The sequence below is a fragment of the Sus scrofa genome, chromosome 2, assembly GCF_000003025.6.
Source record: "Sus scrofa isolate TJ Tabasco breed Duroc chromosome 2, Sscrofa11.1, whole genome shotgun sequence".
In the NCBI taxonomy this organism is placed as follows: Eukaryota; Metazoa; Chordata; class Mammalia; order Artiodactyla; family Suidae; genus Sus; species Sus scrofa.
The window spans coordinates 2,564,939-2,587,500 of NC_010444.4; the positions used below are offsets into that span (position 1 = coordinate 2,564,939).

At 57.1% G+C, this 22,562-nt stretch overlaps 1 protein-coding gene across 1 annotated transcript in view; it reads left to right on the forward strand.

Moving 5' to 3' along the window:
* The window catches only part of SHANK2 (SH3 and multiple ankyrin repeat domains 2), a 499,107-nt gene that overhangs the window by 47,086 nt on the left and 429,459 nt on the right, over nucleotides 1-22,562 (forward strand). Inside the window, 2 exon segments of the mRNA XM_021082645.1 lie at nucleotides 6,467-6,558; nucleotides 11,383-11,601. Of these exon segments, the coding sequence (XP_020938304.1) occupies nucleotides 6,544-6,558; nucleotides 11,383-11,601 (234 nt within the window). The 5' untranslated portion in view covers nucleotides 6,467-6,543.

The following is a 22,562-nucleotide window of genomic DNA, read 5'->3' on the forward strand; positions in this document are numbered from 1 at the left end:
TTACATATTTCAGTATTTTAATATTCCTGTGTAATCTATATTCTTACGTAAATACGTCTTATGCGTCTTATACAAATGTGTGGAGACAGGAGATACGATGTGCATACGTCGCGTGCTCTGCCTTGCGGCCTTCAGCTGCCGTGCTTGGTGACCCAGGGCCGGAGGGATGAGACCGTGACCAGGCAGATCATTCTATGTCAGAGTCACCTCGTTTTTTAAGTTTTTGTTTTTAATTAAAACATTATAAACACAGAAACGTAGAAGACCACATCACAGTTCCATATCCACCGCCAGAAGGAAACATGTTAAGATTTTGCCATATTTTCACGTTTGCTTGTGTGTTATCTCCTATCTCACTTAAGTGTACTTGTGGGGTTTTTTTGTTTGTTTGTTTGTTTTTTGCTTTTTAGGGCCACACCCGCAGTATATGGAAGCTCCCAGGCTAGGGGTTGAATCAGAGCTCCAGCTGCCGGCCACAGCCACAGCCACAGCAGTGGGGCATCTGAGCCGCATCTGTGACCTACACCACCGCTCATGGCAATGCTGGATCCTTAACCCACTGAGCAAAGCCAGGGGGCGAACCTGCATCCTCATGGACACTGGTAGGATTCGTTTCCGCTGCACTACGATGGGAACTCCCTGAGTTCTTGTTTGAAGTTGAGGTGGTGCATGCGTGGTCCCTGTAGAGTCCCTCCTGACCCCGATGAGGCAGCTGTGAGCCTGGGCTGTGTGTGTCGCCAGAAGCCTCGGCCGTGTCGGTAACGGGTCTGCTACGAAAACCTTGTGTCGGGATCTGCCGCTTAGTGGGTTGGTCCTACCGTTGTTCCAGGTCAGCGTGTGTGACCAGAATTGGTTGGTCGTCACCGCTCTGTAATTATTCCTGCTGTGGACAGAGCTTCCTCAGGTTCCTGTTGGTGGCGTGGACGCTGTTTCCAGTTATTTCTTTGGTTAAGTCACCAAGTGTCACTGAGGGCAGGTGACACTCCGTGTCGGGCCCCGGGGGCACAGCAGGGGGCGCACAGCCAGACGCGGACACTGGTCCACTAAGGAGGGGAACGCAGACAGTGGGCAGAGAAGGGGAAGACGCTGTGTCGTTCATGGGCTTCAAGGTGGGCTGGGACTTCTGGAGCCAGTTTGGGGGCCGCCCTGGCTCGGCGGGGACCTTCCTTGAACCCCTGTGGGTGGAGCCGCATGGGGTCGGGGGGCCTGAGCTGCCCAAGCCTGTTTGGCCCATGAGCTCTGTTCTATTTTGTACAGGACCTTGTAGAAGGCAGGTGTCTTAGCTTGGGCCACCAGGGCCACCATGAGAAAGTACTGGAGGCTGCAGGACAGACGTCTCCTTCTCAAAGAGCAAGAGGCTGGTCGTCCATGGTCAAGGGGCTGGTGTCCTCGGTCCTGGAGAGAGCCTGCTTCCTGCTTGCAGGGGTTTTGCACCCTCATATGGGGGACAGAGGTGGAGGGAGGGAAGAAGAGAGACAGAGACAGAGGGAGAGCCGACTCTGGAGTGTCTTCCTCTTCTTAGACGGCACCAGCCCCTCTGACTCCCATTCGCCTTACTCACCTTCCTATGGGCCCACCTCCACACACAGCCACCTGGGGGTCGCGGCTTCACTGTGCAAGTTTCAGGGACACACGGCAGCTCTAGCCCTGAGGCGTGGTAGCATTTGTAGAGGGTTCAGGTCTTTTGTCTGTTCTAACTTTCACATCGCCGAGTTTGTCTTTCTCTTTATGCCTTGCCTCTGTGGCTTTCTGGAAAGAAAAGAAAAAAACCATTTCTCCTGATTTATTTGACACGTAATTCATTTCACATGTGTGTGGCAGCTGCGCCCTGGCCCCTGCAGATACCCAGGCTCTAAGCCTGGACCCTGTGACTGTGACTTCTGTTGCAAAGGTGGGGCTGTGTAGACGGGATCGAGGTCCAGATCCTGGGATGGGGAGGGGGTTTGGGGATTTGGGTGGCCCCGAATGTACCCCGGGGGTCCCGGTTGGAGGGAGGTGGCGGGGGTGTGACGCAGAAGAGAAGGCTCCGTGACTACGGGAGCTGAGGCCGTGATGGAGAAGACGCCCTCCCTGGAATCTCTAGGAGAAACCAGCCCTGACCACACCTTGGCCATGGCCTGTGTGGCTCACTTAGGATTTCTTGCTCCAGGGCTGTGAGCGAAGACATTGCTGTTGTGTGATCCCACGAAGTCTGCGTCCATTGGTTGCAGCTGCCCCCAAAACAGCCTTCCAGATTCCTTGAGTAAGAGACGTGTGTTACGGTATCATTTTTCTTCTAGAGGTTCGTTGCTCTGCTTTTCGCACGGAAGTCTTCCGTGTGCGAGGTGTGGACCTGTGCGTATGGCGCGGGGCGGGCTCTCTTTCTTCTGTTTTCCATCCGAATAGCCCACGATGTCAGTATCCTGTGTTCAGTGGCTCTTTCTCCCCTGACGCGTGGACGTGTGCTGGAGTCCCGTGTTTACGAGGCCTGTCCCAGAGTTCTCTGCTTTTTCCGGCGATGGCTCTGTCTCTGCACCTCTGTCATCCGCTCTCCTGGAACTGTTTAGGAAGCCTTGGCATCACGTACTCGTTCTCCTTTAGGTTTCTAAAGTTGTCCTGGTTATTTTGGGCTCCTTCCCCACTTCTGCAAACTTTACGATCAGAAAGTTGAGTCCTGTGAACGATCCTACCAGGGTTTCCATTGGAAGGTACATCAAATTTGTATTTTGTGGAGAATTTTTTTTTTTTTTTTCCTTTTTGGCTGTACCCATGGCATATGGAAGTTGCCAGGCCAGGGATTGAATCTGAGCCGCAGCTGAGGCACCATCGAAACTGAGCCCGCTGCCCCATGGCGGGAACACCCTGGAATTTTTATCTTTAAGGCGTTAAACCCTAGAATCTGTGATCGTGGCGGATCTGTCCATGCATCTGGGTCTTCCTTCATTTCCTTCTTTGTTGTCGTTATAAGCAGCGTTCTATTAATTTTCTCCATAAAGGTCTAGCGCAGCTTGGTCCAGATAGTTCTTCTTGGGTGTCTTTGGTTATGGCTGGGACTACAACAGTCTTGTTATAATGTTTTTCAGTTGTTTATTGCAAATGTAACAGACTTTGTCACGGTCCATGCACGCGGGTTGGAAGAAGAATTTCCAGACTGAGCGAGGTGAAGAAAAGAAAGAGTTTAAGATGAGAGATGCTGCCAGCTCAGGAGGACAGCTGCCACGTGATCAGGGAGAGCCCACCCTGGGCACGTGGTTCTGTCTGTTTTTGTAGCCCAGGGAGAGGAGAGGTCTCAGAACACACCTGCTGACCTGCTGGTTGGTTGGGGAAAGGGGTTTTAGGATACACTTGTGGGTTGCTAGGGGGCAGGAAGGAGTAGGCCAGGTTGTTCAAGGTGGAGGAGGGGGCGTTACAATAAGACAGGTGGGGCCGTGATATGGGTCTGGTCATTCTTGTCTTGGCCAGAGGCTTTGAGTTCAACCTCCTTGAAGGGGCCCTGAAGCCCCACAGAATTCAGTAAACTTTTCTGTACTAATTTCTTACCTAGCATTTGCTGGGCTTTTTCACTGGTTAAAACAATTTGTCTCTAGATTCTCTTGGCTTGTGCAAGTAGAGAAGCAGAATATCTGAAAAATAATTATTTTCCCGCATCCTTTTAACCTTTAAACAGTTTGTCCACTTATCTGGTGGCTGGTTTACTTGTGTTGAAAATACTGGAAACCCAGCCGCCCTCTCCATAACCAGGGAAGGCGGACACCGAGGCCGTCTTGAGTCTGGACAAGGAAGTTTGGGGAAGGGGCTCTCCTATTGCCAGGGAACATGCCCCCCACCCCCGGGGGGGATCCTACAGCGTGGAGGGGAAGAAGGCTCATCTCGTGAATGTTCCAGACACCAGGCTTTCTGGCCATGTACCCTGAACCAGATTGGATATGGGGACCTCACCCCCCGATATCCAGTGGAGCAACCAAGAAGGCACTCGTTTTAATTCAGGCACCTGCTTTGTCGGCAGCTCCTTTTCTGACTGGGGACACTGACTTTGCCTCACAGAGGACACTGAGTAACCGTAACACCCCTGGAGCCCTTTTCTGGGTAGAGGATCATTGCAAATTCCTTCCCTCTGCGTCTTTACCCAGTAAGTGTTTATGGCAATTGCGCTTGTCAGGGAGCTGGCCTCCGGGACACGGCTGCTGTGGGAGGTGACATTTGTCCTCTCTGGGGGAGAATGTTTACGGGGACTGGTGCATTTGGGACGTGCTGCACTTGCCACAGTGAGAGACGACCACGTAAATCATTCGGATACACTCTGCGGTAAAGTGATTGATGCATTTTTGTTTAATCTGGTTATGCTTCCCAAGCTTCTTGGACCGGGGATGGATTGGACTGTGTGTGATGGGTTGGTTCTCAGATCACTAGCTGGGAATCATCCGGTGTTAACGGAAGAGCAGACAACAGGTGTTCCTGGGCAAGAGGAAGGAGGGTCCATGGAGCTGGGGAGTCGGGTCTGACCCGGGCTAGAGTGAGCCCGGCCTGAAGGAAGGGCTCTGGGGAAGAGGATGCCACCCACGGGCGGTGGGAGAGAGGACGGGTCTCCTCTGAGTTCACCTGAGATGCAGGAAGGGATGGAGATGGAGGTTGGGTCGGAGACAGTGGTTACGGAAATGCTGCGAAGGCCTGGCCAGATGGCGATTCTGGTGATAAATGTGGTTCATGCACCGTTTTTAAGAAGCACCCCAGAAGGGGCTCTACCCCATGTGAGTTTCCTGTGGCTGCCACAGCCTAGTCCACAGATGGGGCGGCTCAAACAGCAGACACTCACTGGTCCCAGTCCTGGAGCTGGAGTCTCTCCTGGGCGTGTGGACGGTCGTCTGCCCCCTGTGTCCTCACGGGGCCGTCCCTCTGTGCGTGTCTGTGTCCTGACCTCCTCTTCCTCTAAGGACCCCAGTCCTGGGGGATCAGGGCCCCACCCCCGTGACCTCCCTTGACCTTCATCTCCTCTTTAAAGGCCCCACCTCCGAATACAGTCACATTCTGGGATGCTGAGGGTCAGGACTCCACCATGTGAATTTGATTGTGGGACACAGTTCAGCCCAGGGGCTAATGCCGCGCTGGTGGCCGGGGTCTGCATTTTCACCACCGGCTGGCCCCGCGTGTGGTAGTTGACTTGGCCGTGGCAGGTGGGGCAGCCGCCGCATGGAGCCCTGCGGGCTGAAGCTGCAGTCACTCTGCTGGGGGGTGGAAGCGGGTGGGGCGGGGCTTCCAGATGAGGGTCCTCGAAGAAGGGGTGCTCGTCCCACGTCTCCCCATCCCCTGGGGTGTGGTCTGATCCCAGACCTCCTCTGCCAGATTCTGATTCAGTCCCTGGGGGCCTGGAGCCTTTCTCCAGGGGAGCCTAAGCAGGGTAGGTCAACCTGTGGGTATTTGGGGCACAGAGTCAGAAGATCTGGTCTTGCAGAAACCTCCAGGGCAGCCCCTCCCCCCTCCGCCTCCACATACACTGGTGCCTTCTGGTTGCTTCTCAGTGGATGTGACGCATGGGTGCTGGGAAAGTCACACCGATTAAATAAACACAGAGACACAAGGCGGGCTTTTCTCTCACTTCCCAGGCTGCCGCGTTTCCCACCTGGCCCACTCTTCCCCGAAACCCACCTGCAGCCCCCCCCCGCCCCCGCCCCACGCCCGCCGCCTTGCTCTCAGCCTGCGTTAACCATTATCTGTTAGCGATTTTCAAACACTGGGACGGAACCTGGGCTTCTCCTCCATTCAGTTCCAGACCTGCCCGTTCTGGTGGAGGCAGCTGCCAGGCCTTGGCTGTGGCCTTGACCCAATTTCCCCTCTTTGCACAAAGCCCCAGCGCAGCAGCCCCTGGGTTGCGGGGGCGAGGCGGGGAGGGTCTCACGGCGTTGAGGACAAGCCAGCTTTAAACATTTGAAAACACAAAATAAATGAGTCGTCACAAAATCTTGCTTCTAATGTGTTAAATGCATTGGGAGTCTGAAATTCCATTTGAATAAAAGCCTTTTTTGGCAAACAAACCATATATATAATAAACCATATATATGTAATGTATGACGTATTTATAACAGTAAATGTATATGTTATGTATGGTTTATCATATAATTAGATATTCACATTATAGATAGTTTATTACATGTATGGTTTACTGTATATATACCAGAGCCAGGGGGACGTCTGTATTTTTACAGGAAGTCTTCATGTGGGTGATTCTTGCATATTTAACCTTGACAAAGTCGGCCAGGGCCAGGAGTTTTTGGTCTGTTTTGACTATGTGTCCTCGGTCCCGGGTCAGTTTCATAATCCCACGGCGTCTGCGCAAGGAGCCGGGAGGCAGCCTGGCCGCGTCCGTCGCAGGAGTTAGGGACGCATGAGGCAGTTTAAGATTTTTGAGTTTTCTTGGATCATTTCGGCAGCAAAGTACGAAGTGTTCGTTAAAATTGCTTTCACCCGCCTTGCTTTCTCTCTTCCTTCTTAGGAGGCACCCAGCAGGGCCCATGAGACAAACACGTGCTGAGAGACCTTGAACCTGATGGGCAGTGTTTTTCCGGTGTGATGTTTTCCCGAAAGGTCAGTTGTCCTAAAAGCGCTCGCCCACGGGTGGCGAGTTACCACCTCCCCGTCCTGGTGCTGGCTTTCCCGGGGAAGCGGCTTCCAGATTGAGTTTTGGTCTTTCCCCGAGTCCCTGCCCCTTGTGATGCTGGGGGGCCCCTCCACCCCCTGCGGCGCTGCCCGAGGACACGCAGGACCCCCACGTCTGCGTGAATTGCAGGTGGATAGTGTCCAGGTGCAGCCAGTGCCGCGTTTAGGACGTACCCCGGGTAAAACGTAGCCATTGTTTATCCCAAATGCAAATGCCCGTGGTGCCCTCTGGTCGCCTGCGGTCCCACCTGGAGTTAATCATCAAGCGTCTCCCCAGGTGTTTGCCTTCCCACGGGTCAGCTGACTGTGTCACGCAAGCCCTAATTAAGGTCAAGACCCGCGCGAGGGCCTTTGACCTGAGCTCCCAGGACGTCCTGGAAAGCAGCAGGCACTGGTCCTGCCTGTTCCCCTTCAGACCTGTCCACTGGGTGTTGGTGGCAGACATGTCACCCCTAAGCCTCTGCGATGGCCACAGTGGGTCCTTGTGGCCATAAGGGGCTTGTGAGGGTGGGGGGCTGGGGACACAGGACCCCTTCCCCTCGGTTGTTGGTTTTGTCCCCAGAATCGATTTGGTGGCAGCTGGACACAAACCTCCTCAGCCACCACCAGGCTGCCTTTGATTTTCTGGAAAGAAGGCCCTGGGGTCAGGCACCCTTTGCTGTTCAGACCTGTGTGTCCATGGTGGGTTACTGGCTGGTGTGTCCAGCTGCAAAGTCACCCTGGAAAAACAAGGCATTCCCAGCATTTGTACATTCCGGTTTATTATCTGTCACGTCAGCTGACCTGTCTCAAAACCATAATTTGAAAAGCTACATGTACCCCAGTGTGCATTGCAGCACTGCTTCTAGTAGGCAAGGCATATACAGATGCAACCTCGATGTCCATCTGCAGGGGACTGGATAAAGAAGATGTGGTACATATATGCAATGGAATATTACTCAGCCCCGAACAAAGAATGAAATAATGCCATTGCAGCAACATGGGTGGACCTAGAGATGACCATACTGGGTGAAGTTAGACAGTGATGGACAAACATCCTGTGATATCACTTACCATTGAATATGTAGGATCTAAAAAAAGGATACGAACGAACGTACGTGCAAAACAGAAACAGACTCACAGACTTTACTGTCACCCAAGGGGACAGGTCGGGGTGGGGAGGGTGGACTGGGGGTTTGGGACTGGCATGTGGGCGCTGAGGTCTGTGGAAGGACTGGCCCTCAGGGACCTGCTGTGCAGCCCAGAGACCTCTACCCAGTCTTGTGTGAGCACCTATGCGGGAAAGGCCTCGCAGAGAGAGGGGTGTGTGTGATGTGTCCCTGAACCACTTTGCGGCTCAGCGGAAAGTATCGCCACCTTGTAAAAACTCTGTCCGTCCGTGAAACGTTAAAAAAGGAACAAAAGAACCAACAAAAGCAAAAGAACCTCCTGCAGATCTGGAAGTGCTGTGCACGCGCCCTGCCCAGAGCGGAGCCAGAGTTTAAAGGCACCGGTGCCTGCAGATTCGGGGCGTGTGGCTTGGCCCCTCGTGGCCTCACGTCCTGCAGGCTCGTAGGGCTTCACTGACGGCCCGCGGTGCCCCAGGCGCTGGAGGGACAGCGAGGATGGACAGGCTCCCTGAAAGGCTGTGTTAACAAGAGGGTGGGCTGCGGCGCCCAGCACGTCAGGGGCGAAGGAGAGCTTCGGAGAAAAGGGAGCTGGTGGAAGTGAACGGGGGATACAGGTTTTGTTCGTGTGTTTGTTTAAATTTCAGCCTGTGGGAGCTGTTTCTGGAAGCCCCGCTGTGACGCCCCTGAGCGAGGCACACAAGGGCCTGGCAGGGACAGGCAACACGCTCTGTCTGCTCTGTCTGCTCTCCATGCACCCATTTCTCAGATGCTGGCATTGTGGCTCACGCTGCCCGAAGCCCCTGAGCTTTCTGGGGCCCCGGCTCGTCCTGCATGGGAATGCTGGACGAGGGGAGCCCCCCCATAAGCCCAGCAGCGGTCCCTCCTCTTTCAATACCCGTTCCCTCCTGTCCTCTGCCCATTTTCCCCGGGTCCCTGCTGGGTTTGGAAGCAGCACAGACACGGGGTCAGGAGGCGAAAAAGCAGAAGCTGGAGCAGAAGCTACTGTGAGCCGATGTCCACCTGCCGGGGCAGAAGGAAGCCACTGAGCCCGAGTGGCCACACCAACCACCAACCCCCTGCCCATCCTGGCTGCTGGCGCAGCCCTCACCCCCGCCCCCCAAAGGCTGGGCGCCCCCCTCTGCGTGTCTGTGCTGCCACGTGGTCCATCATGGTTCGAGCCACTTACTCGGCTCCAGGGGACCCAGAGCTGTGACTCTCATTGTGGTCCCCTGGGGGGCATCTGAAGATAAGGTCTATATTGGGGCCCCACCCAGACTGACCGAATCAGACTTTCTGGCACCAGTGTGGTTTTTGGGTTTTTTTGTTTAAAGCTCCTGGGCAGCTTCCCTCCGCAGCCAGGATGAAGAACCACTTTTCTCAGGAATATCCTTCATTGAAACCTGGTACCCAGTTGGAAACAGTTATGTATATGCAACTGTGTAACACTGAGCACAATTTATATTTATGTCGTTATAATATAGTGTATTATGATCATTCCTCATGTATAATGATAGGTAATATATTATAATACCCTGTAATTATTTCCATATTGCGATTGTACCTGCATTCTATAGTATGTGCACCCCAGCTAGTGTATAATTACGCCAGGCGCTTATTTTTTCACGCATCGGCGTTGAATGTGCCAGGCTGGCTGGGACCTTCCTCGGGCGGACCCCGTCCTTGGCCACAGCCCTCTCCGCCCTCGGCAGAGTTTGCACCTCTACCCTTGGGAAATCAGGAAGCTGAAATGACAAAGGCATTTGGCAGTGAACATAGGAATTCCCACGTGCTCTGAGATTTTAATTCGGAATTACAGTGGGGCGAACTCTGGACATTTCAGTTTAGGAAAGAAAGTCCTCCCGGCTGGTTTGCACGATCTGCCGTTGGGGGGTTTAAGTGGGGCCCCCTCACGGGTGGGGTGAAGGAAGGGGACGCAGAGGCAGAGGCCGGCACGGGGCTTGGGTGGGTCAGTGGCTGGAGCTCAGACCGCACAGCCCTTGGGCGAAGGAGAGAGGAGAGGGCAGGGCCAGTGGAGTCGCCTGGTTCGCCTGGTTCGGGAGGACCTGGACCCGAGGGCGTGCTGGCGGGGGACCTCTCTGCAGCCTGCTCCTGCCCCGAGGCGCTGCTGGCACCCCCAGCCACGCCGGGCCCTCCTGATGGTCCACATAAGCGAGTCTGGGTCTCCGTGTGGAGCCTGCTGGTGAGCCGCTACAAGTTACGAGTGGCGTCGTGGGCCCGTGAACCCCTTTCTGCTGCTCCCGAGTTTAGGTGTACGTTGCCCATCCGCGCATCACCCACCTCACGTCCACGGTCAGCAGGACAAGCCAGCCGCTTTCCAACCTTTGCGTAAAGGACGCCACGTTCCAACCATCCCGCAAACCCCTTTCCTTCCCCGGGATGGTGTTTGGCATCCTCCGAGCGAAGCGGGGGTTCGTTCCTTGTCACAGCTGTTCAGTCCGTGGGAGGAAGAGCCCACGCCTTGGCCGGGCAGACCCCGAGCTTAGGGTGGCCCAGGACACCTGCTTTTGCAGGCCACCGTCTGAGACATCTTTGCTGTGCACGTGGCCTTGACCTTCCTACGGAGTTCGTGCAGAAATGCAGTTGCTGGCTTGGTCCGTCCCCATGCTCCCTGGTCACACTGGCTTTTACCCTCACCTTTCTGGACCCCTGTGCACGGAGCTGGGGTGTCCCAGTGGACGGCCTGCGCCCCGAGGCGTGTCTTGCTAACAGCCGTGGTCTGGGGTGACAGTCGGCCCCCTGATCTAGGTCCTTGCTGGGGGACCGTCCCTGCATTTGATGGGGAGGATGCTGCGTTCGCAGCTGCCGGAGGCTCGTGGAGAGCCCGGGCCTCGCCCTTCAGCCTGCCCACGACTGTGGGTTCTGCGCCCTCCTGGGCCTGGACATTATCTCATTGCCAAGGCCGGCCCTGCGTGCCGGGTCTATTTTTTACGTGAAAGCTATCATTGCTCTGTGTTTGAAGCAGAGGGGTTATTACAGCAGGAGCCTGGTCCCCTTCTGACCTGAAGCCTGCTTTCTTCCTCTCCTGCTGCTCTGTCTTCCAAGAAAAACAAAGCGAGCCTTTTCTCTTACCTTGGAACGTCGCAAGCTGCCCCGGTGGCCCTGCGTTAATCCCCGTAAGCCGTGGTCATGGCCACAGCCCGTTCGGGCTCCTTCGAAATGCCAGGTTTCCAGGCACGGGGACAGAGCTCGCAGCGTCCCCGCTGGGTCCTGGCGGCCCCCTGGCTCGGGCTCGCGAGGAGGTGGGGATGCCTAAGAGGTGCGTGCGGGACACAGACGGGTCCCCAGGCTGCAGCCACGCCCAGTCACGGGCGCTGCACCCAGACGCCCGTCTCCACTCGTCCTCGGCTTTTTTCTTTTCTTTTTTTAAAATTCAAGTGTAGTTGATTTATAATATTGTGCCCATCTCTGCTGTACAGCAGAGTCACTCCGTCCTACGTATGTGGACGTTCTTTTTTTGAGGCGTTTTTCCATCACGGTCTAGCCCGGGAGACTGGATATGCTTCCCTGAGCTGCGCAGGAGGCGCTCATTCTAAGTGTAAGGCTTGCATCTACTGTGGACGGAGGTTTCTTTCTTGACGTTCGCGTTTCCCCAGCGTGTGTTTTGCTTCTCCGCTCCCTGTAGACACCAGCAGTCATGCCGCGGAGCCCCACGTCCAGTGAGGACGAGATGGCCCAGAGTTTCTCTGACTCCTCGGAGGACTCCGACTCGGACACCTCCAGGGAAGAGACCATCTATGACACCATCCGGGCCACTGCGGAGAAGCCCGGCAGCACCAGGACGGAGGAGAGCCAGGGCAACACGCTGGTCATCCGCATCCTCATTGAGGACCTGCAGCAGACGGTGAGCTGCGCCCTGGTCAAGCCCGACCTGAACTCCGGGTGCCTCTGGTCACTCCCTGCTGGGCCAGTCCGGTGGTCTACATGTCGTGCTCCCATACCTCCCCCACCCACCCCCTCCTGCTGGTCTCTCCTCCCCCTCCTCCTCACTGCCTCAGGTGGCGGTGCCCAGGCCACCCTGTTCACCAAGCACCTGCTACCTGGCGAGGGAGGCCAAGCCTTGGGAGCATAGAAATCAGCCTTACAGAGGCCATGTGCACAGCGAACGCCTTAGCATGTGGGCTGCCAGCCCCACTGCGGGCCCTGCCTCTTCCCCTTGCCCCTCTGTGACCCCCGCTTCCTGGGGTGTGCAGGTTCTGGGAGTGCCCTTCCCTGCATTGCCGATGGCCACCTCCTAGTTGTCCCTTGAGGCCCAGGACCGCTGCCACCTCCTAGGGGGTGGTGGTGGGGAGGGGTCTTCCCAGCCATGGTCCTGTGTTGGCAGGGTCTTGGAGCACCGAGAAGGGTTTTATCCTGGCGTAGGCACGGCAGGGACAGGGATGCTCTGAAGTCTGGATGAGCTTCGCCTGGCATTGGGAGTGCGGGACTAGGTGTGGGGTGCTGGGTGGTGGGTGGACCCACCGGACTGGGCTGGACGGGACTTGAGCCCCCTTCCCCCAACCTGTGGGGTTCCTGTCCAGGGTCTGGCTGGTGGATGCAGCATCTGGCCCAAGGGGAGGTGGGGGGGCGTTAGTGGCCCTGAGAGGGGTTTTCTGGAGGCCAGGAGGTCTCAGACCCACAGTCAGGCCCAGTGGGCGCCTCCGGGTGGGAATCCTTGTCCCCCTGGGACCAGGTGCCTGGGGTCTCAGGGCAGCATTTCTGTCTCAGGCTTGTGTGGGGTGGGCTCCCCTGTGGCGCAGGCTCAGGGGTGTCTCCTGCCTTCCTAGTGTCTCTGCTCCTTCGGTCTCCGTGGGTCTTGATGTGCCTGCGGGGACCCCTCATTTTAGAGTCAGGTGGAGGGAAGTGGGAGAGGCGGGGCTGGGATGTGAGGGGCCAGGACAGGTGTAGACAGCCTCCCAGATGCTCCAGATGGGCCCAGGGGCTCTGAGTCCAGGCCCGGATTGGGGAGTGGCTGCGCTGGGGACCAGAGGGACCTGCGGGGAGGTCTGCTGCGCCACCTCCTGGCCGTTTGGCACAGGTGCGGCACTTGGCTTCAGCCTGGAGCCCACCTCCTGGCATCTGGGGGTCTAGAGAGTTGGCTTTGCCCGGGGGCCACATCTTCAGAAGGGCTCCAGCAGGGAAGCCCTGCCCCCGGCCTGCACCCCCGCCCTGCTCTCTGGAAAGGGGCCCTCCCTGGGCCGAGGGTGCTGTCACCTGCCATCTAAGGGCAAGGTCAGATGGCCCCACCTTCTCAGGCAAGCTCAGGCCTCGGGGCTGCCCAGCAGCACAAACGTGGCAGGTGTGCCTTTAGCTGTTCTTTCTTCCATGTCACCGCGCAGCTCTTGGAAAAGTTACATGTTGATTATAAAGATTCCTCCAGCCCCAGAAGTGGTGGTCAGCGATGTTTCGTGAACATTCCAGACGCGTCTCTCCAAAGGGTTACAGGTAGTGGGTGGCCGTGTACGCAGAGAAATACGTGGCTAAGTATCGGCTCCAGGTACACAAGCTGTTAATAAATCCACATTAAGATGATTTGAATACAGGAGGAGGAAAAGTCAGTGAAGGAAATGCTGGACTCGAGTGATTTTTCGTGACAAGAGATTCTTTGCAAATAAATCTGTAAAGCTGAAGGAAACGATTATGAAACCCCGGGAGGCTGAAGTCTTTGTTTTCGTTTTTGCTTACAGTTTTTCCTCCTCTCTCGTTGCTGTGCCGAACTTAGCGTTCTCTGCCTGCGCGGTTCGGGGTCAATTAAGCTGATCGCCGTGATAAACAGGCCCCAAACCTCAGGCACTTAACACGGAGGCTCCCTTTCTGCATCCACTGGGGATCGGCAGGAATGAAGAGGTGGCGGTTCTGCTCCACGCAGCCAGGCAGGGACTCAGGCTCCTCCGGTCTGTAGCAGGGACGTTCCCTGGACTCTGGGATCCTCCACAGTGTCTGCCCAGAGGAGAGGGACGGAGACAGAGAACTCACGGTCCACATCTGTCCTCCCATCTGCCCTCCCATCCTCCAGAGGCTGTTCCTGATCTGTGCTCCTGACCCAGGCGCTTGAACAATGTACCTGACCCATGCACCTGACCCATGCACTTGACCCATGCACCCAACCCATGCACTTGACCCAGGCACCCAACTCAGGCACTTGACCCAGACACCTGACCCATGCACTTGACCCATGCACCCAACCCATGCACTTGACCGAGGCACCTGACCCCATGCACTTGACCGAGGCACCTGACCCCATGCACTTGACCCTGGCACCTGACCCATGCACTTGACCCAGGCACCTATAACCTATGCTCCTGACCGCAGAGACCCCAAGAAGGAAAAGGTCACTGCGTGTGGAGAACAACAGCTGTTTGCACGCGCACACGCACATGCACGCTGGCGGCCTCCCCCCGACCCCCCGACTCTTGTCAGTGTGGAGCTCCCTGCCCCTGGTCACCGTCCACCGCTCAGAACGCCCGTCCTGCTTCAACCCCAGTGCTGAGCTCAGGGCTCTTCCTGAGAAAACCCTGGGCAGTCAGCTCCACCCACGTGTGAGGTGGAGCAAAAGAAAGAGCTGTGACAGGGGAAGGCCACTGTCCACCCAGGGATGGGCAGCGACCCTGGAAGAAGGGCTGAGAGGCCAGTCCTGAGGGCTGTGCTGCCCGACGGAGCGACTGCTGGTCTCGCACTGGTGGCCGTGATCCTCCCCAGCGTCGCCTCGACCCAGCGGGTCCCAGGGCACTGCCCGGGGGGGACGCCTGGGGTGCGGATCCTGGAGCCTCGGGTCAGCTCTTCATCCACGGGTCAGACGTGCCTGTGTGATTCCGTGTAAAGAATGTGATTTAACAGGTCCAGTTACTCACTGGGAACCCTGAGCTGTGGCCGGCAGCCCGTGACACACCAGACGCAGCTTGGTTGACACGTGGTTTCTTTCAGACCCCCCTTCAGCGCTGTGCAGGGGGGGGCTGGGTTTTTTTTTCCTCTTTCTTCTTTTTAGGGCCACCCCCGCGGCATGTGCAAGTTCCCAGGCCGGGGGTCGAATTAGAGCTGCGGCTTATGGTCCACACCACAGCCACAGCGACGCAGGATCCCAGCCACATCTGTGACCTACACCCCAGCTCCCTTAGCCCCCTGAGCTAGGGCCAGAGGTCGAACCTGCATCCTCACGGACCCCAGTTGGGTTCGTCACTGCTGACCCATGACGGGAACTTCAGGGGGCCCGTTTTGAACAGCAAAGTCGCCAACAGAGCGCATGGAAACTCGTGAACAGGGCACCGCGCTTGTGATGAGAGGGACACTTGCTTACAGCTGGCTCTGGTCAGACGCAGCCAGGAACCAGCCCGTCTGCCTTGTGCCTAAGTGGGCACAGAGGAGCCACGTGGATGGGGTTGCCAGGACATTTTAGCGAGTAGGCACATTCCCAGATACAGAATCCGCGAATACCGAGAACCACCCGGGTGCGGGCACGTGGCGGCTCGCGTGTCGTTTTCCTGGCGTATCCTGAGTCGCAGACGTTTGAGGGTCTGCGAGCCCTGAAGGGGCTTTGGAAGCGTCTTGTGGGCATCTTGATTTTCTCCTTCCCTGGGCTCCTGATGAGCGGGCTTCGGTTATGTTCCCGGAAAGTGTGGGCGCTGGCCGTTCTGCTCCCCGCCGGGAAAAACTCCCGACCTGCGGCTTTTCTTCCCTGTTTCTCTCTTCCTCTCCGTGGGAGGGGTTCTCTGCTCCAGAGCCGCGATGGCTCGCACGTTCGCCTGCTCTCCCGGCTCTGTCACCTTCTCTCTAACTGCTTTGATCACCTGGCCTCTTCCCCTGTTTGTTCTTTCCACATGGCATTTTCAGGTGCCCGCCTTCTCTGCTGTGCTTTGTCATTTTGAGTGGATTGCGGTCCCGTTTTGTTGCCTTTCCGCTTGTTTTCGCAGCCCTGCGCGTGCTCTTTCGGAAAATTATTCCTTGGGGTTGTTACTTGTGTGTGTGGTAGGTTTTATGGCTTCTTACTTTCCTCCCCAGCATGAACTGCTCCCGTGAATCTTGCTGCTTCTGATCGGGGTGTGTTTTCATCCAGAGCAGATGCACCAGGTGTCTGATTGCCCCCCGCCGCCCTGCTTCCTTTTCTCTGCTTCTTCCCTGGTCCTGTCCCCTCGTGCCTGCGCTGTCTCCCAGCCTGTGCCCGCGGTCCATCAGCAGCCTAGACTGCAGGGTCTGCCTGGTGGCCCTTGGAGACACAGAGGCCCCAGGCAGGAGTGTTGAGTCTCTTTAAGGAGTCTGGGCTCTCTCGGAGGTCCCGTCATGGCGCAACGGAAACGAATCCAACTAGGAGCCATGAAGTTGTGGGTTCGATCCCTCGCCTTGCTCGGTGGGTTAAGGATCCAGCATTGCTGTGACCTGTGCTGTAGGTGGCAGATGCAGTTCAGACCCCACGTTGCTGTGGCTGGGGTGTAGACTGGCAGCTGCGGCTCTAACTCAGCCTCTAGTCTGGGAACCTCCATGTGCTGCAGGAGGAGCCCTAAAAAGACAAAAGCCAAAAAAAAAAAAAAAAAAAAGAAAAGAAGTCCGGACTCTCCTTTTCCGGGATTTTCTGGTGCAAGTGCTGCCCTTTTCTTGTGGAGGGGCACCCCCAGCCCTCGGAGCACCCCCACATGGTGAGGGCCCTGGGCGGGGGGTTCTCTTCTCTCCCCGACCCCTTCCCAGGCAGAGGGGACCCAGGTAACCCGTGCTCACAGCCGTCGGGATCTGAGTGTGCCGGTGCAGGATGTGCGGCTCTCTGACCCGCTGGTTACACTGTGGGGAGTGACGGTTGGGAGTCAGCACCCCCGCCCCCGGCACCGCCGAGGATTCGGTTTCCCTGGGCTGTTGGAGAAGGATGGTTCTGGCCTTCGGCTGTGTCTGTTTTCCACTTTGGGGTGCTTTGGGGGTGGCTCTCCTACGTGGACTCACTGGGTCGGTCCTGGCTTCACCTTCAGCCTTTCTCGGCCCCAGGGTGCTGCTCCGCTCATCCAAAGCCCCTCCCTGGTGGGGACCACGGTGACCCACGCCACCCGCCACCCCACTGGGGGCCTGCCCTCACGGGGCAGGGTTTTCACCACCTGAGGCCCTGAATTCTGTTAGCGATGCTGGGGCGGGGGAGAGGGGGCGGAGGGCGGGGAAGCATGCCTCTTGGATTTCGGACCCCAGACTTGAAGATCCCCACGGGAAGGCAGAGGCTGGGGCCGCTGGGGACATGCCCCTCCCCCCCCCCGTCACCCCAGGGGCGCCACCCATGTGCCTATGCCCGGCGTCAGTGCTGACCGTCCCCGAGCGCCAGGGCCCGCTTCCAGGAGGGATGTGACCCGCGGGCTGGGCGTGCAGCCGGGACCGGCCACGGCGAGTGCCCGTCATGCGTCTGTTACCTGATGGCTGACCCTTGTCGAAGCCTGTCCACTGGCACCGTCCGTCACAACGGGGAGCGAGGCCTTTCACCTTCTTGGCTGATAAGAGGCCCCGTGGGCACCGGGCGGGGATGTCAGGGAGCTTGTCACAGGCCGGACGGATGGCCAGCAGCTGAGGCCCAGGAAGGTTTGCTGTCCTCAGGCCACAGGCTGGGGACCTGTCCCACTGGAGACATGCCTGCTCCCCAGGCCCAGAATCACCAAGATTCTTCCTGAAAGGAAGAGCCTCTCAGGGCTTTCAGGTCGAGCTAGGAGCATAACTTTCCAGAACCTTCTGAAGACCCTGACGCTTCTCTTGGTCCAAGACAAACAAAGGCAGGAGCCCGAGGCTAGAGGCCCCGGGCGTGAGCACTAAGGACAGAGTAGCTGTTGTTGCTGCACAAAGGGTCTGGCCTCGGGGGGGGACCTATGCCAGGGGCGCAGGAAGGGCCTGGAACCCCAGCCAGTGGACTCTTAAGCTGCTGAGCGGGTCCGTCACCCAGTGCCCCCCACCCGTCTGCCCGCCTGTGGCTTCTCCAGAGGCCCGTGTGGCCGTCCCTCTTCCGCCCCAGGTGGGCTCTGGACCCACTTCTCCTCCTGAGCGACCCCTGTCTCCACGTCTCACGCGTCCAGTGGGGCTGCAGCGTGGAAGCTTGGGGGTGAGCTCCCCCGCCCACCTCAACTCCCGAGCGCAGAGTCCCGGGTGGGGTTCATGGGGTGGCGGGGCCCAGTGGGCGCTGGGGTGGTGGGGGGCAGGCATGCCTTCTGCTCGCTGGAGCATCACAGATGCACAAAGAGCTTTCTGTGGGGTTGAGCTGGTGCCATCAGTAAACTTGGCCTTTTAAGCAAGAGGCACGTGCCAAAATCAATAGAAACCATAGTTCTTGTGTCAGTTCTATTTTGGGGCACAGGGAATGGGGAAGTGGGAACAGAGCTGGCACGGGGACCCGCCCTAAATGTCACATCACAAGGACAGTGCAGAAGAAAACAGACGAGGACAGGGACGAGCTCTCGAGGTCTCCTCGGGCGGGTGCCACGCCAGCCCCCGAGCCCACCTCCACACGAGGCTTTGGCACCGAGAAGCCGCCCTGTAGCTGTCGGCCCACGTGTCCGCCCCATGGCCCGTCTGAGCGAGTTCACGGGGCTGCGGGGGCCTGGCCCACCTCCTGGCAGAGGCGTCGGGAAAAGGCCCTTCTGCTTTCGTCAGTGTCCCCAGTTCTAGGATAAGAGTGCATCATCAAGCGTGACATTTCGTTTAGGAAGAAGCGTTTCAGCTGCCACCCCAAAACAGTTTATTCCCGTCCGCCACTCGCCCTCCCTCAGATGTCCCCTCAGCGCAGCAGCCCGCCGTGTCCCCCCACCCCGCATCCCCGCCAGGCCTGGCCCCCCGCCCCGCCCCCGCCTCCAGGCGCACTCTCAGGTCCGTCCCTGGCCTGCGACTGGACTCTCAGATCTGCTCCATCCAGGTGGCCTTGGTCCTCCTGCTCGTCACCGAGCGTCAGAACAGGACGCCAGGAGCACGAGGGTGGGGCTCCTCCTCTTGCAGGTTTTAAAACCTGTCCTTGATCCTGTTGCCGCAGTCATCCTGCCTCCGTTTCATACTTGAGGCTTCCCGTGGGTCCAGCTACGGGGAGGACAGCGCCTGTCTTGGCGGATTCCAAGCCCACCTCCTCCAGGTCCTGGGGCTGGCCCCTCCTTCCTCAAAGACCTGGAGGTGGGCGTGCATCAGGAGAGAAGGTTCTGGAAGGCCTCTGCTGGAGTGGCTTGGTCACCTTGAGGCACTCCATTGGAGGACATGGCTGGGCAGGTGTCCACTTTATCACTCCGGGCCCCTGGGTGGGGGGCGAGTCCCCTTCTGCGACTGAACCGCAGACTCTGAATTCCACTTCCAGAAGCTTTGTTCCTGACGTATCTCTCCGAGCAGATGCTGTGGGGCGGGTGGTCCCTGTGCCCTGCTCTCCGGCCGTCCAGGCCCTGGCTGATCGGAAGGCGGGAGGCGCGGGCCGAGGAAGCGCAGGCTGGCTGAGCCGGCCCTCCCCAGGCTCTCCTGCCCAGGCTTGTCTCACAGAGAAGAGTCCTCTTCCTGGGGGCCCCTCCCTCCCTGAGCCTTTCCCTCTTCTCATCTCTCCCAGCAGCCAAGCTGGGCGAGGCCCTCTGGCTGTCTGGCTGGCGGGAGGCCCTGGTAGCTTCCTGTCCAGGGTCTCGGCTCCAGCTTGACCTCCCGCCTCGGGACCGGTCCTCGTTTCTCCCTTGACACCTTCTCAGCTGAAAGCTCAGAGGTCAGGAACAGGTGCCGTGACCTGTCTTCTTCCCTCTGACCCTCCGGCCAGGCTTGCCTCTCTCAGCCAGTGGTTACCCTGCAAAGACCTCACTGAGGTGACGCTTACGCCATAAAGCTCCCTCGTTTTAAGGGTACCGCGGTTGTCAGGAAGCTGCGTTGCCACCTGGCTCTGGCACCTTCCCATCCTCCTCAGCCCGTTTCTCCTCGTCCCCACGTCCAGCCCCGACAACCACTAGCCGTGCGCTGTCTCCTCGGGGCCCCCTTCTGGATGATTCACGTGAACGTGCCACACAGCGTGTGCCCTTCTGTGTCTGGTGTCTCTCCCCCAGCGGGCTGGTTTCGAGGTTCGTCCCCGTGGTGGCCTCCGTGCCTCCTTCCCCAGCGTCGCCCAGCGTAGCTCGTTGTGTGGCTGGAACCACCTCCGGCTGCTGGCCGGTCGGGTTGGTCCCGCCTTCCGGCTTCGGACCGTCTCTGATTCCGGACACAGGAGCCATCCCGGCGTTCCATCCCTCCACCGATCCGAAGTCCTGCCCTTGGACCTTCTGCATCCCCTTGGATCTGTGTCCCTCTCCCCACCCTTGTCGCCACCCCCGCCAGCCTTCTCCTGGGCCGGGGAGCTGCCGAGCCCTCTTTCCGTTCCCAAGTTTTCCACGCATTGTGCAGACTGGTTGTTTTGACTTTGTATTTTGGTCGTTGTGTGTGTGTGTGTGTGTGTTGTTTTCTTTTTCTTCTTCTTTTTTTTTTTTTTTTCTGCAACCGCGGCATGTGGAAGTTCCTGGGCCAGGTATCGAACCCCTCCCCCAGCAGTGACAACGCGGGATCCTTGCCCCACTGCGCCACCAGCGATGTCCTAGAGTGGTCGTTTTCAGTGCAATCCCAGTTGCCACTTTGTGGTGGCTCCCGCCCCTGCTGAGTTCTTACTGTTCTCAGGATAAGAGCAAATGAACATGGGCGTTTCCGTCGTGGCTGAGCAGTAACGAACCCAACCAGTATCCACGAAGACACAGGTTCGATCCCTGGCCTCAGCGGGTTAAGGATCTGGTTGTGCTGTGAGCTATGGTGAAGTTCTCAGATGTGGCCTGTATCTGGCATTGCGGTGGCTGTGGCGTTGGCCGGCAGCTATAGCTCCCATTCCACCCCTCGCCTGGGAACCTCCGTATGCCACGGGTGTGGCCCTAAAAAGACAAAAAAAAAAAAAAAAGAAAGAGCAAATGCACACGGCACCCCCTCCCCTCCCCCGCAGAGCCACCATCTTCATGTCTTCAGGACGTCTTAGGAATTCATCTCAGCCCTGTCCTGCGGTGACTGAGGGTGACATCTGAGCTGCACCCCAGATGATGGAGGTTAGCTCGGGAGCTCAGAACCTTCCAGGCAGAGGGTCACAAGAGCATCACGCTCTGGGCCTGCAGGTCAAAGAAAGCAGAGAAGGCCAAGGCCGCCAGCTGCGCGGGGTGCCCATGGTGGAGGGAGGTGTGAGGAGCTGAGGGGAGGGGTGGTGCTTCCACCTGAAGGGCTCTGGGGAGCTTGGACAGGTCAGTGCAGAGCAGGCGACCTCACTGATGGAGAGATGGGGGGAGTTTCCATTGTGCCTCAACGGTAACGAACTCAACTGATACCCATGAGGATTCAGGTTCAATTCCTGGCCTCGTTCAGCAGATTAGGGATCCCACATTGCTGTGGCGGTGGTATAGGCTGGCAGCTGCAGCTCCGATGCAACCTCTAGCCTGGGAACGTCATATACCGCAGGTGCGGCCCTAAAAAAGAACAAAAAGGCAAATGAGGGGATTTTGGCTTCTGTTTGGGGAGGAGGGAAGGAAGCAGAAGCAGGAAAGAGGCTCCTGCAAGAATCCAGGGAGGCATTGATGGAGGCTGGGACCCAGGGTGGCAGGAGAAGGGAGACCCAGCGGCAGGTTCCCGGTGACAAGGTTGAGGTCATCAGAGCAGCTGTGACTCTTGGATGAAGGTGTGCTCTGGGCAAAGGGTCCTTCAGGGTCACTTTTATCAACACGTTTTAAAATGTGCCGCCTGCCTTCTGGCAGGGTCTCGGCACAGGGACAACAGCAGCAAAGACTCATTTTCTTGCAAAAGTTGAGCTGGAATTTATAGCACACTTTGCCCATTGAAAGGATACAATCTGCTGGATTTTAGTCAATTCACAGCTGAGGGTACCCACCGCCACAGTGAATCTTAGAATATTTTTGTCACCCAAGAGGACACCCCATACCTGTTAGCGGTCGGTCCCCCACGCCCCCTCGCTGGTCCCTGGCAACCTCTGATCTGCTCTCTGTCTCCATGGATTTGCTTGTCCTGGACGTTCCATGCCAGGCACATCAGGTGGTGTGTCTCCTGTTGAGATAAGCCCGTCCCCTCACGTCTTTGCCCCCAGACACTGCTTATCTCACTGATGCCTTAAACATCTCCACAAACGGCCTCCCGTGTCACATAGTAGCCCAGGCGACGTGGAGATGAAAAGACTCCTGGACCCGAACGAGCATTCATCTTTTGTGCTGCCCTCTTGTTTTCCGAGATTCCTGTCCCAGGAGGTACTGTCTTCTTTGGGCTTGCTGAGCCCAGAGAAATTTGTTTGGGATTTTAGACTCAATTAGAAAGAGAGTTGGATGTGACCCTCGCTTGTGTACATGTTCAGCCCTTAAGGAAGTCATCAGAGAGAAATCGATGGGCAGACGGGGAAAATGGTGATGCCGTCCTTTTATCAAGAGCTTTGTTTATGGTCTTGGGGTGTAGCCCAGTGCTGACTCCAGACCAGACAGGGAAGCCCCCAAGAAGCTAAGGAACGCCGTAGGTTCCAGACTGATGTGTTTTTTTAAATTCAGAGAAAATTAAAAACATAAGAAAACACAAAGCATATTATAACTACCAGCTTTTATTGTTTATTTGCAGAATTGGCAATAGTTCATGTTTTGGCATTTTTTTTAATCATAGAGTCAAAACATTCCTGAAAAAGTCAAAGTGCCCCTCATCTTCCTGCCCAGGCCTCGCTGCTCAGAGGCAGACACTGTTGTGAATTCACTGTGAATCCTTCTTCTCTCTAGTTCTCTTTTTATATGTATCAGTGATTGCCAAATGGTGTTGTGTTGTTGTGTAAAAAAAGGTATATATATATATATATATATATATATATATATATATATA